General features: G+C 43.8%; 2 protein-coding genes across 6 annotated transcripts in view; one reads left to right on the top strand and one right to left on the bottom strand.

Annotated features, from left to right (window-relative positions):
• Nucleotides 1-4,400, bottom strand: part of UBR1 (ubiquitin protein ligase E3 component n-recognin 1) — a 251,758-nt gene extending 247,358 nt beyond the window's left edge. Inside the window, exon 1 of one of the 4 annotated variants that reach the window (XM_077464559.1) lies at nt 4,015-4,400. In XM_077464559.1, coding sequence (XP_077320685.1) covers nt 4,015-4,068 — 54 coding nt within the window. In that variant the 5' untranslated portion in view covers nt 4,069-4,400. The remainder of the gene's footprint in view (nt 1-4,014) is intronic. The other 3 variants (XM_077464560.1, XM_077464558.1, XM_077464561.1) reach the window with 3 other exon arrangements.
• Nucleotides 4,401-4,565: 165 nt separating this feature from the next.
• The window catches only part of TMEM62 (transmembrane protein 62), a 78,653-nt gene continuing 67,140 nt past the window's right edge, over nt 4,566-16,078 (top strand). The window contains exons 1-3 of one of the 2 annotated variants that reach the window (XM_077464556.1): nt 4,566-4,793; nt 13,192-13,303; nt 14,417-14,554. In XM_077464556.1, the coding sequence (XP_077320682.1) occupies nt 4,608-4,793; nt 13,192-13,303; nt 14,417-14,554 (436 nt within the window). In that variant the 5' untranslated portion in view covers nt 4,566-4,607. Of the gene's footprint in view, nt 4,794-13,191; nt 13,304-14,414; nt 14,555-16,078 lie in introns of those variants that run through there. The other variant, XM_077464557.1, reaches the window with a different exon arrangement.

The raw sequence follows: 16,078 nt of genomic DNA, 5'->3' as shown, positions 1-16,078 counted from the left end.
TCTCTAACAAACCTCTGAGGGCTTCACAGAACAGCTGTATTTATACTGAGATTAAATTACACACAGGTGCACTCTGTTTACTAATTAAGCGACTTCTGAAAGCAAATGGTTCCACTATATTTTAGTTAGGGGTATCAGAGTAAAGGGGGCTGAAAACAAATGTATACTACACGTTTCACATATTTGTAAACAAATTTGAAACCCATTTATCATTTTCCTTCCACTTCACAATTATGTGCCACTTAGTGTTGGTCTATCACAGGGTGCCCAACCTTTTGAAGATCGAGGGCCACTTAAGCAACTTGGTAACCAGTAGCGGGCCACAATGAGCAGAGCAGGCGGATGACAGGTCCATGCAGAGCGGACTTGGACACAGCTCGCTCTACTCTATGGGTCCTCCGATCTGATCTGCCCAGACAGAAGGGTTTTTTTTATTAGCGAATCAGATTGGAGGTAGGCGGGTGTAAATGGAGACAAATCTGTTTACATCTGCCATTTCATAGAGGTGAATGGAGGGTCCGATTGGGTCGGACCGATTGTGTGAAAGGGGCCTTTCACACTAATGCTGCGCAGTGCACCTTTGTCTTTCCTGCAGGTTATCTACATTTTGCCATAGACTTCTATTATATCCTGCAGGTGTAATACACTTTCTGAAAGCACACCAAACCCACAGGTAATAACAGAAGTCTATGGCTCAATGCAGGTAACCTTAAAGAGGAAGTAAACCCTGATGAGTTTACTTCCTCTTTCATTCCCTGCAAAGGCAAAGCATAATGGACTACTATGCATCGCATAGTAGCCCATTATGTGTCACTTACCTGACACGGGAGCCAGTGAAGTCGCCGCTGTCCCCTGTAGTCCGCCGCATCCATCTTCTTGGTGGGGTCTCGCAGCTCTGCTGCTGTCATTCGGCGAAGCCGCGATGACGTCACTTCCGCGCATGAGCACGGCAGCCGAAACGCGCGGCAGCTCCGTCGTTGAGAATGCCGCCCTCAGTGTGCCGCTGTCTACGGCGCATGTGCCGTAGACAGCGGTGCCTGTTTTCGGGCAAATATCTTCTAAACCATATAGGTTTAGGAGATATTTCTTGGACCTATAGGCAAGCCTTAATCTAGGCTTACCTGTAGGTCAAAGTGGTTTGTAAGGGTTTACAACCACTTTAAGATGCACTTCACCTGCAGATCATTTTGAAAGAAGCCCAGTAACCACTGCGCAGATATGCCCATATATACACTGCAATTTTAGTAAAAACTGACCTTTAATAACAGTCTTCCATTCAGGTATCACCTGCTGTTGCTGTCCCTGGCAGAGTGCATTTGGTATTACTCCGTCTGTGGCAGGAAACGGCGCTGTACAGGAAGCATCAGCTTATACAGCTCTGCTCCACAGCTGCTTGCTTTGCCAGCTTCATTAAAAACACAGATGGTCTGCAATGGCGGGTCTGCAACCCACAATCTGGGCTTGCCAATCCGCCATTCCACAGAAGGAGGTCGCGGGCCACATCAGAGGGCTCCGCGGGCTACTGGTTGGGCACCGCTAGTCTATCACATTAAATCCCAATAAAATACACTTGTTTTTGGTTGCAACATTACAAAATGTGGAAAATATCAAGGGGTATGAATACTTTTTCAAGGTACTGTATGTGAGGAATGGCCTTTTAACCTCCCTGGCAGCATGATTATGTCAGATTTGTGTGTCTCAAAGTGGTACAATTGTTTTGCATAGAAATTTGGCATTTTATATTGTAGGTCTGTAATTCTTAGCAATAACACTTAAATCAGTCCAAACAAGAGAGTCTAGTACATATCCCAGGTATGATAACATTTGAAACAAAAAAAAAAATCATAAATTATAATAAAATGAATTTCCCCACGATTCACTAAATCGCTCAATTCTGCAAGTGTTCTAATTTACTATTGCTGTGTTCTAGTTGGTCTAAAACCACTTTTGACGTTGCCATGGACAATCTCAAGTTTCCAGGCAGAAAGAACAGTTTGTACAATATAAGACTGCATGCAGGGCATTGGAAAAAATGCATGTGAAATGATTTCATACAGTAATGTAATCTGTAAGATTACAGTATACTGTATGTGTTATGAATTTTACGTTTTTTGAATTTGCTGCCAGGCTTCGCCCCCATGTGCCATTATGCTCACAGGGAACGGAACCTGGCACACAGGATATCGGGATGGAGGACAGAGCCCGCAGACACACCGGGGGATATCGCAGGATCCTGGAGAAAAAGGTAAGTACACTGCACCAGGATCATGCAATCCAATCAAGTGTGGCTCAGGGGTTACCCGCTAATGGCACTGAAATTTAACCCCGAGCCACACTTGGGAATACCGCCAGGGAGGTTAATCAAAGGGTACATTGTTTACATACTAAAAGGATGATCAAGGACCATAGAAGTAGTATTTATGGATGGCAATTAGACTTTAGGGGATATTCATGGAAATGCTGGCTTGTTTACATGGTAATCACTAATGTGAGGCTATTGCCAATAATTACAAGTAGAGTCTTTTCACCTTGATTAACAATAAGATCAAAAAGTATTTCGGGTTGACCTAGCAGAAACCCCCCCCCCCCCCCCCCCCCAAGTGTCAGACTATTATTTCAGAGGGACGATTCAAGCTGGTAGTCAGTATTTTCATTCTCCATGAAGATGAGGGCCACAGGTCTAGAAATAGTCTAGGACAGGGATATGCAATTAGTGGACCTCCAGCTGTTGCAGAACTTTAAGTCCCACGAGTAGGGATGAGCTCAGGCGTGTTCGCATGGAACACGTGCAGAGCCCGCCAGGAAGTCGGCGCAGAACTGCACTAATCACAGGCAGTGAGACATTGCCCGATCTCTGCAGCCGCGCATCGGGGCAATGTCTCATGAGACATAGCAAGACTGACAGCCACAAGCATGACACCCAGAGGCATGATGGGACTTGCAGTTTTGCAACAGCTGGCGGTCAGCTAATTGCATATCCCTGGTCTAGGACAAATGGTACTCTGAAGGCTACTGTTCGTGGTCATATTTACTCTGCTGGATTTTGCATCTGTTGCAAATATTTTATGGACTTTCTGAAGTTGCAATAAATGAATCTCTCTGGAATAACTGATTGCTGCAGGAAATGACTCACATTATAGTAATAATCAAATTAATTATCATCCATCCACAACTACTATATCACTACACCTAACAGTAGCTTATTTTGAGCATCTTAATCCCTTTGTTTATTTTGTAGCTATATGTTTTTTTTACAAGTTACCAAATAAAAGATTTTTTATTTTATACAAACCTTTGTATGTCTTGGTAGCTATAAAAAAAAAAAAAAAAAAAAAAAAAAAAAAAAAAAAAAAAAAAAAAGGGACCACGGTCGTTTCACTACACAAAGTGCAGAACATGGATTTGAGCCCACTAAATCAAATAAACATCATGAAAACAACATTTTCTCACAAAAAGGTTTACTGATGTATGGTCAGCTTTATAGGAAAAGGCTTCGGCCTTCTGATCTGGCTTTCAGGGGCACCACAGCCATGCTTCTCACCAGCTATCCCACCATTCTGCATCCTCGGGCCCTGCGCTTTATGCTTGCTTTAGGAATTCTCCCAACGTCATGGTGTGAAACGTGCCTGGTTTGCATAAATGAGGGATCACTTGAAATAACATAACGTAACCTAACCTAGAGATGTGACATATATCTATGTGTTAGCTTTGTAAATATTACACCCCATAGCTCTGCTGCTGATTTCACTTCAATAGAAAATAATAATTAAAAAAAAAAGTGTGTGTGTGTGTGTGTGTGTATACACACTGTAGATTGTCATTTTTGTAAACGTTGCTCTAGATTAGAAAGATATACAATGGGAAGACATTATGAGTGAAATGAAAGTCTTCCAGCAGGGAATTCCCTGACTTTCCTGCACCCTCCATTTCCTCTGCTGTCACTCTCCCAGCACAGGCTGCAGCCCTGAGCACAACATACAGTAATATAGCACAGTGTCATGGGTCAGCTCTCACCAGGCTGGGAATATCCTCTCCCCTCAGTTCTCCTCCTGTAGCTCCCTCCATCATTTCAGCTCCCAGACCAATATCACAACTCTGCACGACACTGCGCCTTGTAGCCAAGCAGCTGGGGTGTGGTTTACGACTTTAGACGCGCCTTCCGGCAGACATGTGACCAGGGGTGAACTTCCATTCAGTCGGCCGCTAGGGGCACTCATTCATTTGTTACAATAGCCACTAGTCCTTCCAAGAAAATGTGGTATTGACAAAGTCAGCCCCGCCCCTCGGCTAGCAGAGGTGTGTTTAATGCCATGTTGTTGCATTAAAGTTCATTTAAAAAAAGAAAAATTAAGTGGAGTGGAGGACAAATGTTTCCTGTAAAAAGTGGAGCTCCAGTCTGCAGCCTCTTGGGCTGTTCTCGCTATGGTGGTGTTCCGTTAGATTAGGCGAGCCGTCAAAACTTGTAACGGAAGTGACGTTCCGTCACAGTGACGGAACGACGGCCAGCTCTGACGGAACAATAGCTGTCAACAGGGCGGAAGTGATAGACGCGGAAGCGTTGAAGCTGTCTTGTCAGGAGTGGGGCGGGGCCAGCAAGAGAACTCTGCATGTGTTTAATTCCTGGAAAGATGCTGAAGCTGGTGGCTGGGTTGTTGGTGGCGCTGGTGCTGGCTCTGATACTTGGCACCTATAGCAGTACTGGGCGCAGGGCTCAGCTCAGGGTGAGCCATAGAAGGGACCTAACACGACCATGGCCGGGGAAGGAGCTCGGTCACATCTTCTGGGCTGTACAGGTGAGGAGAGGTCATGTGTTCTCATAGCTGCCAACTGTCCCTGGTTTGACGGACTGTCTCTCATTTGGAGCAATGTCCCTTTTCCCCCCTCATTTGTCCCTTATTTTGGTCTGATCTATATAGTTGTATATAAAATGCACTTTTTATCTTTCAAAAAGTGTTTCCCAGTGCTAAACCTTTCATCCAAATTCTAAATGGATGCATTTGTGAAATTTAAACGCTAATATAAATGAATAGTAGTGGTAAACAAAGGCCATTCTGGATTTAATTAACTATTTTTTTTGGTTAATTCTCCTTTAAGGGGGTGTGGCAGGGGGCGTGTCCTGTGCCTATATACGTTTGTTAGTAGGTGTCCCTCAGTCCTATCTCAAAATGTTGAGAGGTATGTGTTCTCATTGCATGTCATGTGTTGTTAGAGCCCAGCTCCCCACTAAATGATACCTTGTTCATTTCCCAGGACACATTTGGCTTTTATTTGGTAGTAAATAGTAATGGATATCTCCTGACCTATATCTCTGTATAGGTTTAGGAGATATTTATTGGACCTACAGGTAAGCCTTAATCTAGGCTTACCTGTAGGTCAAAGTGGTTTGTAAGGGTTTACAACCACTTTAAACAATGCTATTTAAAAACTGTCCCAAACACTAACCCTGGCACTGACCCAGATCAAATATTGTTCTTAGTATTTATTCTTTATTTATTGTTGTTGTATTTATGTTTCTCTCTGCAAGGGAAGAGAGAGAGGGATACAATGTATAGTATCTTTCCTCTCTACTCACACACAAAGAGAGAGAGGGAAACACAGGGGTGTGCCTCCATAGTGACTGATCGCTGTGATAGCCAATCGGAGTCTATCACAGCGATTAGGTAACCCAGAACCAGGATTTTTGGGTCCTGATCATTAGTACAGGACTCAGGGATCTCCGTGAGACTCTGGTCTCTGTTCTGGAAGCACAAACGCGCAGATATATGGCGTCATGGAACAAAGCCCCAGTCCAGTGGTCATATCTGCGTATTGTTGGCGTCGAGGGATTAATAGCAAAGAAAAACTCATCTTTTAAACTTTATTTGTAGATTTCTTGCTATTACCACAACCTACATCCAAAGAGCAACCCAAAATAAATTCTCCTACTCCTGATGATCGCAGCAATACCACATGTGACTGTTCTTTGTACCCATAGTACAACCCAGAAACAATAGTGTTCCTTCTGCTTTTACCCTCCCTAAAACACACTGACAATAAGACCTCTTTCACACTGGGGCGTTTTTCAGGCGCTTTAGTGCTGGAAATAGGCTCTCATTCATTCCAGTGTGACTGGACTCAGGCGGTACACTTGTGTGACGTTCTGAAATGTCCTGTAAGCAGCATCTTTGGGGCAGGTTGGGAGCGATGTATTTAGCGCTCCCAAAAAACCCTGCCCTTTGGAATGAATGGGCAGCACTTCTGAAGCACCACAACACGGAATTTTCTTAACCCCTTCTTTGGGGTTAAAAGTGCCACTTAAACAGTGGTAAAATTAGCATCACTTTACCGTGAACGCGGCCCCAGTGTGAAAGGGATCTAACTGATCCTAATTTAAAAATAGATTTTATTTTTATTTCTACTTGGAATACGCTGACCTTGACCTTTGACCCAAATACTGATCTGACTGTTTTTTTCTTTCTTTTTTTTTGATCTTTAAGGCTGGGTTCACACTGGAGCGATGCGGGAACACCGCGAATTCACAGCGTTTTCCCGCATCGCATGCCTCCCGCCGGCAGTTTACACTGCCCTATGCGGACTGCTGGGAGTGTCAGTGAAATGTTAATGACACCCCCAGATCAGTTCGCATATCGCAGTGCAATCTTCAAACTCGGACAGGAATCACATCGCATGGTGTGAACACCCATGCGATCCGATTCTGCTGCGGACCAAAAAAAGGGTCCCGTGCGAGTTTGCAGCGGGTGCGATGCGAATTCAGCCATACCCTCTGTATGGCTAAACTCGCATCGCACAGAGATCGGATGTGATTTGCACTGCAGTGCGGTGCGAATCACATCCGGTTCTCGCTGCCGCAGCGGTGTGAACCCAGCCTTATACTCACTTTTTTGTTTACTTTTCTTCTCTAGCAAGGAGAAAAAAAGATAAATATGTATTTTCTCCATTAAAGAGGAGAAAACACAGGGGCTGGCTGTACAGTGACTGATCAATGTGATAGCCAATCAGAGGCTATCACAGTGATCAGGTGATCGGGAACTGGGTCTCCTGGTTACCGATCGTTAGTACTGGACCTGGGGCTTTAAGGCTGGGTTCACACTGCAGCGGTTTATGAGAACGGATGTGATTCGCACCGCACTGCAGTGCAAATCACATCCAATCTCTGTGCGATGCGAGTTCAGCCATACAGATAGTATGGCTGAATTCGCATCGCACACGGCCCAACTCGCACAGGACCCTTTTTTTGGTCTGCAGCAGAATCGGATCACATGGGTGTTCACACCATGCGATCCGATTCCTGTCCGAGTTTGCAGATCGCACTGCGATATGCGAACTGATCTGGGGGTGTCATTAACGTTTCACTGACACTCCCAGCAGTTCGCATAGGGCAGTGTGAACTGCCGCCGGGAGGTATGCGATGCGGGAACCCGCCGTGGATTTGCGGCGTTCCCGCATCGCTGCAATGTGAACCCAGCCTCAAGGACAACCCAGTCTCTGTGCTGGGAGTGTACCGTGCAACACACGTATATGTACACTTGGTGGGAAAGGGGTTACTCTGTATTTGTGACTAAATCATTAAATTTGTTGTTTTAGATGTAAGCAATGTAACTAGCTAAATATAGGCAGTCTACTGTACAGCAGAGCTCAGAGCAGGAAGGAGAAGCAGCACAAGGGGATAGCTAGGTGTGATGCAGTGAAAGAAGAATGCTGATAGGAGAGATCAGATGGAGAGCTAAATTTGTCAACCTGCAGCTTCTCTATTCACTGTCCAGTCACAGGATGAGGAGAGGATCAGTAAGTGAAACTGTTTAAAAAAAAAAAAAAAAAATATTTTATAAAACCGCACTACTTGCTTTTCTGCAGCTTCTCCATTGTAGTCTATTGAACCAAAAACGCAAAAAATGTAGCGTTTTGTCTTTAAAAAACATCCCTAACTTTTTCCAAAAAATGCCAACACACAGAAATGAATTCATGTGAACGTGTTCCATAGGAGCCAATGTTAAAAATAATGTAATTTGTTCCTGTAAAAATGCATTGGTGTGAATGGAGCCTTAATAGGACTTCCCACCCATTGACACTTTCTCCTGTTTCCTTTGCCTATTAGAACTCTGTAATCTGTCCCTTGGCAACAGTCTCTGGGGAGCGATTGTCAGAGCTGCTTTTCTGAGGAAGCCAATTAGGTCATCTGAGGGATTGAGTTTGAATAGGTTTTGCTTAGAGGTAGATCATTTGAAAAATGAATAAGTACTGGCTGCAATGGGCAACCTGAAATCAAACCCCACCATTGCCAGACTTGTTCTTTGTGTTTTGCACACATATTTAAATGAAATGTTTAGGCCTGAAGATTGGTTAAACCTCAAGCAGTATATGTTTTCTGAATGCAGAGACCCTGGAAAAAAAAATAAAAATAAACGATCACTATTTTAAGTGTTGCACAATATTGGCGCAATCATTCATTTCCAGTAAAAAATACTATTAACAAACTAACAAATGCCATTTACAGTCTATCCCAATTTTTTATTTTTTTTTGTTAAAATTTCTACTTGAGCTCCAGAAGATTTTAATCCCTTCATGACCAGCCATTTTTTGCTACTCAGCAGTGTGCTAGTTTAACTGGTAGTTGCACGGTCATGCAACGCTGTATCCAAATGCAATTTATAAAACAAATTTTCTCACAAATAGAGCTTTATTTTGGTGGTATTTGATCACCACTGGGTTTTTTATTTTTTGCAATATAAATGAAAAAAGACAGAAATTTTGAATAAAAAATAACCCCCCAATATTTTTTACTTCCTGCTATAAAACCTATACAATAAAAAATGAAAAATTTAATTTCTTTTGACAAATGTATTCTGCTACATGTTTTACATGTTTTAATGGATTTTTAAAGAAGTGTATATTGATTGATTTGAATGAAAGTTGCTGGATTTTTATTTATTTTTTCATACTACTAATGGTGACAATCAGCGACTTCTAATGGGATTACAATCGCGCGGCAGACAATCTAAAGGCCCGTACACACGGTCGGACTTTTTGACAACAAACATGCAAATTAGCTGTTTTGGAGCAACATCCGACTGTGTGTACGCTCCATCGGACAAACTTTTTCTGTTTTCATCGGACTTTTGTTGGCTGTGCGAACGGACAAACTTTCTGGCAACAAAAGTCCGATGGAGCAAAGTCCGACCGTGTGTACGCAAAAGCATCGGACTTTTGTACAAGGTACAAACACGCATGCTCAGAACCAATGCAAAAGATCAGACTACAATACAGAAGTTCACCAAAGGTGGCGCTGGAGTCATTGAACGTCCTCTTTTGAAGTGTCGTCATTACGTTCGTGTTTGTTGTCAAAAAGTCCGACCGTGTGTATGCAATACAAACTTGTGGACCACGCCCTTTGTACAAAAGTCCACGGAAAAGTTTGTACAAAGTCCGACCGTGTGTATGAGGCTTTACACAAACTGACGCTGGGGGGAAATAACTAACTACCACTGGAATCACCAATGACAGTAATGCAGTGATCAATACTCTACAATGTTACTGTACTAATGACAATGGCTGGGAAGGGGTTAACTTCTACATGATTAAGGGGTTAAAGGTGTGCCATAATGTGTATAAAGTGTGCTGATTTTACTACTAGATCTTTCAGTTCCTCATCCCTGTTTTGTAGGGATGATAAACTGACAAATCTTTCCCTCTGTACAGAGTTTTGTGCTGTTTATCAACACAAAGCTCTCGGCTGTGATTGCACACAGCCAATCAGCAGGTCCTGGGCGTAAATCATTGGCCAGGACTTGTTGATAGGCTCCTGTTTTGTACAATCTGTGCACGTGCCCTAAACCCTGAAGTGGGCAGCAACATACAGGTATGTCACTTTGCCTACAGAGGTTGCTCTTTACTGTGGGTGGGCGCCAAGTGGATATATAAAAGGTATAATTGCACAGAGTATCAATACCCAGCATATCAAGCCTTGGAATTGTGTGCATCTGTGAAATGGCAACAGTCTTCAGATCCCCAAATTTTCCATTGGCGATGACCTTAAAAGTCATCAGTATAGTGTTAATTGTGAATAATGGCCATAGAATTATCCACTTAGAGGACCAATAGCCCCATAAGTGACAGTATTTTTACTTTACCATGTTCGCACTTGAGACCCCTGATGTCCCCTGCTTTACTCTGAAGCTAATGGAGCACAGATCAGACTCCATTAGCGTCTTCCACTGTCACAGCAGTGGCTGAAAAAAACGGAAAGGTACAAAATCCTCATTGCTACCAGGTTCTTACCAGCTAAAGGAGATCAGTGAACAGATGCAAAATAAAAGGTCTGCAGTCCATCCCTATATACATATATATAAAAAAAGAGTCGCCCTGGGACTTTAAATGAGGTGATCACAGTTAGCCACTGAGTACCAAGAGTAATAGCAGTATAAATGTTTATTAAAATTAATGTGCATACATGGATAATATAGCACAGTGGTCATCAACCCTGTCCTCAGGGCCCACTAATAGGCCATGTTTTATGTATTACCTTGGGGAGATGTAGAGTAGAATACTGCAATCACTGAGCAGCAAATTATATCACCTGTGATGTATTTCAGTTATTTTGCACACAGGACAAGGTTGATGACCACTAATATAGCATATTCGTTCAGACAATGAATTTACACATAATGAAGAGACTAAATAAAGTTGATACAAACATTTATACAATGCAGTATATACAAATGCACGCATCAGAAAACCCGACGAGCGTTTCGCAAGATCATTGCTCGCTGATCAGGGGTGGATGCGGATGAAGTATATCTAAATAGACAAAAAGATGTGCCACAGTGGTAAATGTAAGCACAATGACAAAATGGGCCAGAGCAAAACGGCCCAATACTTACCAATGAACGAGACCAGGGTTTCCATCGCTGAATCCCCAATTGAACAGCAGCAGCCAGAGTATGGCACGGGAGCTGAGGGGTTAAGACAGACACGGGTACCCCCAGGGGGGATGCCAGGTGGCAGACATGGCATAGATGAAGGTAAATGGTCCTAATTGTCTCAGTATGTAACTTGATAGATATCAGCTGTAAACATAAATGTATTTGTCTCAATAATTTGCCATATTTAGTAAGAAGAACATAAAGTTGTATAATGTAATAATAATTTTGTATGAGAGCATGTATACTCTAGCATAAGTAGAGTAGACAAAAGTTGTACAATTGCTTGTATAGAAACAAATGTGAACTAACCTGACCCAATAATGGAGCAGACATAGAGACCATGGGTAAGAAAGTAAATCCTGAAAAAATGTTTGTCTGGGAAATCTACCCCTATAGTAAGAAAAGAGGAAAAGGGTTGTGTGAAAAGCGGTGTTTTAAATGAAACAAAAAAAGTGCAGGGAATGCAGATGAAGCGACAGGTGAGTGCTAGGGTGGGGAGAGTGTATTTACCTTGCTATACAAACGGCTGAACAACAATGGAAATCTCTGTGGTGTGCATAGTGAGTGAAGGAAGTGATCTCAGCTATGTCTCACCCCTGAATTTTATCCCCAAAGGGGTCCGGTCCGCTCCGCCCCTAACGACATGCGAGGATGGATTGGTGCGCCGACACAGAGGTGTCCGCTGCCAGTGGGAGTACGCATGCGCATTGGACTCCCGTCCGTCCAAAATGACAAACTGCACTGGGACTGGGTGACAGCGCAACCCAATGGGTGTAGGAGCATGGCACCGATATGCTGGTGGCCCCTCCACAAAGTCTGTAGGACGAGGGGGTGGGGGGGTTACAGCAGGAGACAAAAATCTCCCTTAGCATATCACAGCTCCCGTGCCAGACAAAAAACGCATACCGCCACAAGAGACAGCAAAGGACACACAGGCTACAAAATACCACCACTGTTGGAGGCAAGGTCAAAGGCTAAAACATTTTACAAAAAAGAAAAAAAATTATATATATATAATTTGTGAAACACAGTGGCCAGTTTGTGGGCTAAACAGGTGTCTCTTTTTTTTTTTTTTGTATCGGTGAACAGATGTTCACTGATCTCCCTTTCTATCCAGCAACAGCCATGTGGGTTCTGGACCTGTACGTGGGATAACTGAGCCCAGCAAACATGGCGGAGGGGGGAAATGTATCAGGGTCCATAGAAGCAATCAGGCAGCTGTAAAGCCCAACTTTCACTTGAAAACTAGAGCAGGGTTAAAAATGGAACATATATCATTTTTAGTCATTGCAGACAATAGAACCATGAATGCTTGTAAAGGTGTTTTTTTTTTTTTTTTTATCAGAGTAGAACATAAAACAACTTTGTTTTTTCATTTTTGGATAGTGTAATGGAGAGTTATGACTGTTAGGTTTATTTGCCATCTGTGTCCAATTGACGACATTTCCCTTCACTTCCCCTCCCATTGCCCAAACAGGAAATTGGAGGAAATCCCTACAAAGTGAGAGAAATCCCTGGTTGTCACTAGAACTATATTGTCTCTTTTGGAAGATTTCTCCTCTCTTCCTGTTCTGGCAACAACCCAAAATTTGTTTTTTTTCTTTTAGACCCCTTTCACACTGGGGCGTTTTTTAGGCGTTTTTCAAGCGCTTTAGCGTTAAAAAAAGCGCCTGTAAAGCGCTTGAAAGAAGCCTCATCTGCAGTCCCAATGTGAAATGTCAGCGCCCGACAAACGCTCGTAAAGCGCCGCTTAAACTAGCAGCGCTTTACCAGCGTTTTTCGAGCGTTATTGGGGCGCTTTTAACCCCTGCTAGTGGCCAAATAAAGGGTTAAAAGCGCCCACAAAACGCTGCTGCCAATAGCGTTTTTCGGGCATTTTACAAGCGCTTCCTATTGATTTCAATGGGAAGGGGCGTTTTAGGAGCGTTGTATTCACCGCTCCAAAAGCGCTGCAAAGAAGCTGCTTGCAGGACTTTTTTTGACGCTCTGCCAGCGCAGCGCCTCTGTGTGAAAGCACTCGGGCTTTTACATTGGGATTGCAGTTGCAGCTTCTTTCAGGTGCTTTTTTTAATGCTAAAGCGCATGAAAAACGCCTGAAAAACGCCCCAGTATGAAAGGGGTCTTACTTTCACTTAAACTTTCTCGTAAAAAGAACAAATAGGATGAAGCTCCCTAAAGTGGGGACAATTAGAAGTAAAAACTAAAACAATGTATTGCCTTTAGTTATACTTTTAAGTGTATATTGACCAGATTTATATTTTCTGTTGTACAGGTGACTGATATCCACATTAGTAAATTCCTGGAAACTGAAAGGGTGTCAGAATTTGAATCTTTTTGTACTGAAAGTCTTGCAATCATCCAGCCTGCCCTTGTTCTAGTAACAGGTGAGAGAACATGTAATTGGCAATCCTGCTTATTTTGTGTGTGTGTGTTTTTGTATGTATATATTAAAACTGTGTCATTAGGCAGAAAGTCGTGCCTGCAAGCTGCCTCTTAAAGGGCCATGTATAGGTATGTTAATCTGCCTGTACGTGCGCTTCTGCCGCAGTATATCTGCGTGAGACGATCGGGAAGCGGTATGTGATAATGGCTTCATGTGATTGCTATTCTTAAATAAAAGACCGTTATTTTTTGGCATGATCAGTCACATTTTCAATATTAACAATTGTTTTTTCAATTATTTTACCAATATTTTAAAGTGACATTCCAGATTCCAACGGAACACATGACCCTGTGCCGATCCTAAATTTAATCACAAAGAACAAAAAAAGTTTAAAAGAACGTCCTTTCTCATAGCAGTTCGGGTTCTGCTCTGGTCATGCACTGTAACCATCACAATGATTTGAAAGTATATTTTCTTTCTCTGTGGACTTCACCTTTTGTATGACATTGCTATGGCTGTCAGGACTATGTTTCCCAGCATGCCCCACCTCATGGAGTGAATTAACAATGTTAGGCCCCTTTCACACATGCGGACCGTATGTCTGTATTTCATCCATCCGTTTTCGGATGAAATACGGACATACATGCATACTTATGGGATAGCGGGTGACTGCGAATGAACATCCGCAGACACCCGATATCGTCCGTCTCTGTTATGGTCCGATTCTGCAGACGGAGGAAAATCCTATTTTTCTATCCGTCTGCAGAGCGTATTGGATGAACACAGACAGACAGTCAGTGTTGATTCGATTCCCCCATAGAGGAGAGCGGAGATCTGACAGGGCGGTCTCTGCACAGTGTGTAGGGACTGCCTTGTCATCCACCGGCTCAGCGGGGATAAACGGAACGATCGCCGCTGAGCAAGTGGATCATCATGGGGCGGATCATTATATCCATCCCGTGTGAAAGGGGCCTTACACTTGGTGTGGATAAAACGGGTCTTTCTGTGCCTGGAGTTCTTTTGCAAAAAAGCAACTGTAAAAAAGTTTTGGGTAGATTGTAAGCTTATGTGTTTTTAGAAATGTAATAACTGCTGACTCTGAACTTGTTACAAGGTGATCTAACAGATGGCAAAACCAAAGATAAATTGGGGTCGGACCAATTTGAGGAAGAATGGCAGATTTATAGATCTGTTCTGAAGAAGTCCCAGATACTGGAGAAAACAAAATGGATTGACATTCGTGGAAATCATGGTAGGAGACTATTTCATGCTTGCTTTGGACATGAGTATTTCACTTCTGCAGGTACACAGGGCTATAGTTTTAATCACTTCGATACTGGGTCAATTCTGACACTTCTCACATACATGTAAAACTGCTTATTTTTTTTTATTTTTTTTTCTAGAAAATTACTTGAAACCCCCCTAAACATTGTATATATTTTAAGCAAATACCCTAGAGAATAAAATGGTGGGTGTTGACATTTTTTTATGTCACAGTATTTGTTCAGGGTTTTTTAAATGCAATTTTTTGGAAAAAATGCACCTTAATGAATTTTAGTGGAACAAACACAATATAATACCAATGTTTTGGGGTAAAATATTAAAGCTGATGTTGCACCAAGTAAATGGATACCAATCCTGTCATGGAGTAAAATGTTGCACGCTCATGGATTGGTGACAAACTACGGTACTTTAAATTATCCATAGGTGATGCTTTAAAAGCCTTTGTAGGTTACCAGTTTTAGATTTACACAGGAGGTCTGGTGACGGCGAGGGCGGCCGTCGCCATCTTTCTTCACTGCAGCCGGCGAGGGAGCTGTTACTGGCCTGGAAGAGAGGTAGGGGGTCCCATCACCACTCGGTCTACCCGGCGGTGTGTTTAGCGGAGCCTGCTGATCCACGGGGGCCGTTTTTCTTTCGGCCGCGGCCTAGTCCGGCCTAGTGCGGCCTGGTGAAGCCTCCAGCCCACCGGACTTTCCTACATCTCCGGCCGGCGGGGGAGCGGCGCGGCCGGCCTGATTTGCCACCAGGTGTGGGGACACCGCTGTGCTCGCACACCCCCATCCTACCTCCACCATCCTGACAAAAAAAAGCCTCGAGCAGCCTGTGGAGACTACAGGTGCAGGCTGACAGGGAAGGCCTGGTGCTCGGCATCTCAATCGCCCCCCTGCCCTGCCTTCGCTCTGGCTTCCTGGCCCTCCCCTGCATAGTGCCCTCAGCTGACACTTCTAGTGGCCACCATCTGTACATTCACCGGGGACAGCTGGTTATTAATTCTCCCACTGCTGGGCTGTGAACTTCCAGGACTGGATAAGTGTGACTTACCTCAGGTATTCTCCTGGCCACTGCTCTGGGCCTGAAAGCTGCCCTCTGACGAGACTGGAGCCCTGAGGCCAGTGCTGCATCAATACCCTGGTGAGTGCTCCTGTGGCACACATATTTCTATTTGACTGACTGTCTGTGTGGTTGTGGGGGGCCCAATATCCTGTGACTGACTATTCCTCTGCTCTGCACTGCCAACCACTGGCCCCCAGATTCATGGGCCCTAAGCACCGTCCCAAAAACGCATCAGCACCAGGCCATCCGGCCCCTGCGCCGGCTACACAATCTGACCCTTCTCTTATAGGGAGGCTGCAAGTCCTGCTGACTGAATTAGCCATGGAGTCTGAAGCCTCTCCGAGTGTGACCCCCCTCTGCCCCACCATCTCAGGACAGCACTGCAGTGATCCTGGCTGCCATTGAACAAAGCAAGACCTCTATGCTGGTGAGAATAGAC

The sequence above is a fragment of the Lithobates pipiens genome, unplaced genomic scaffold, assembly GCF_037356315.1.
Source record: "Lithobates pipiens isolate NorthernLeopardFrog02 unplaced genomic scaffold, aLitPip1_a1.2 Scaffold_30, whole genome shotgun sequence".
NCBI lineage: Eukaryota > Metazoa > Chordata > Amphibia > Anura > Ranidae > Lithobates > Lithobates pipiens.
This window is presented reverse-complemented; position numbering and strand designations above follow the sequence as displayed.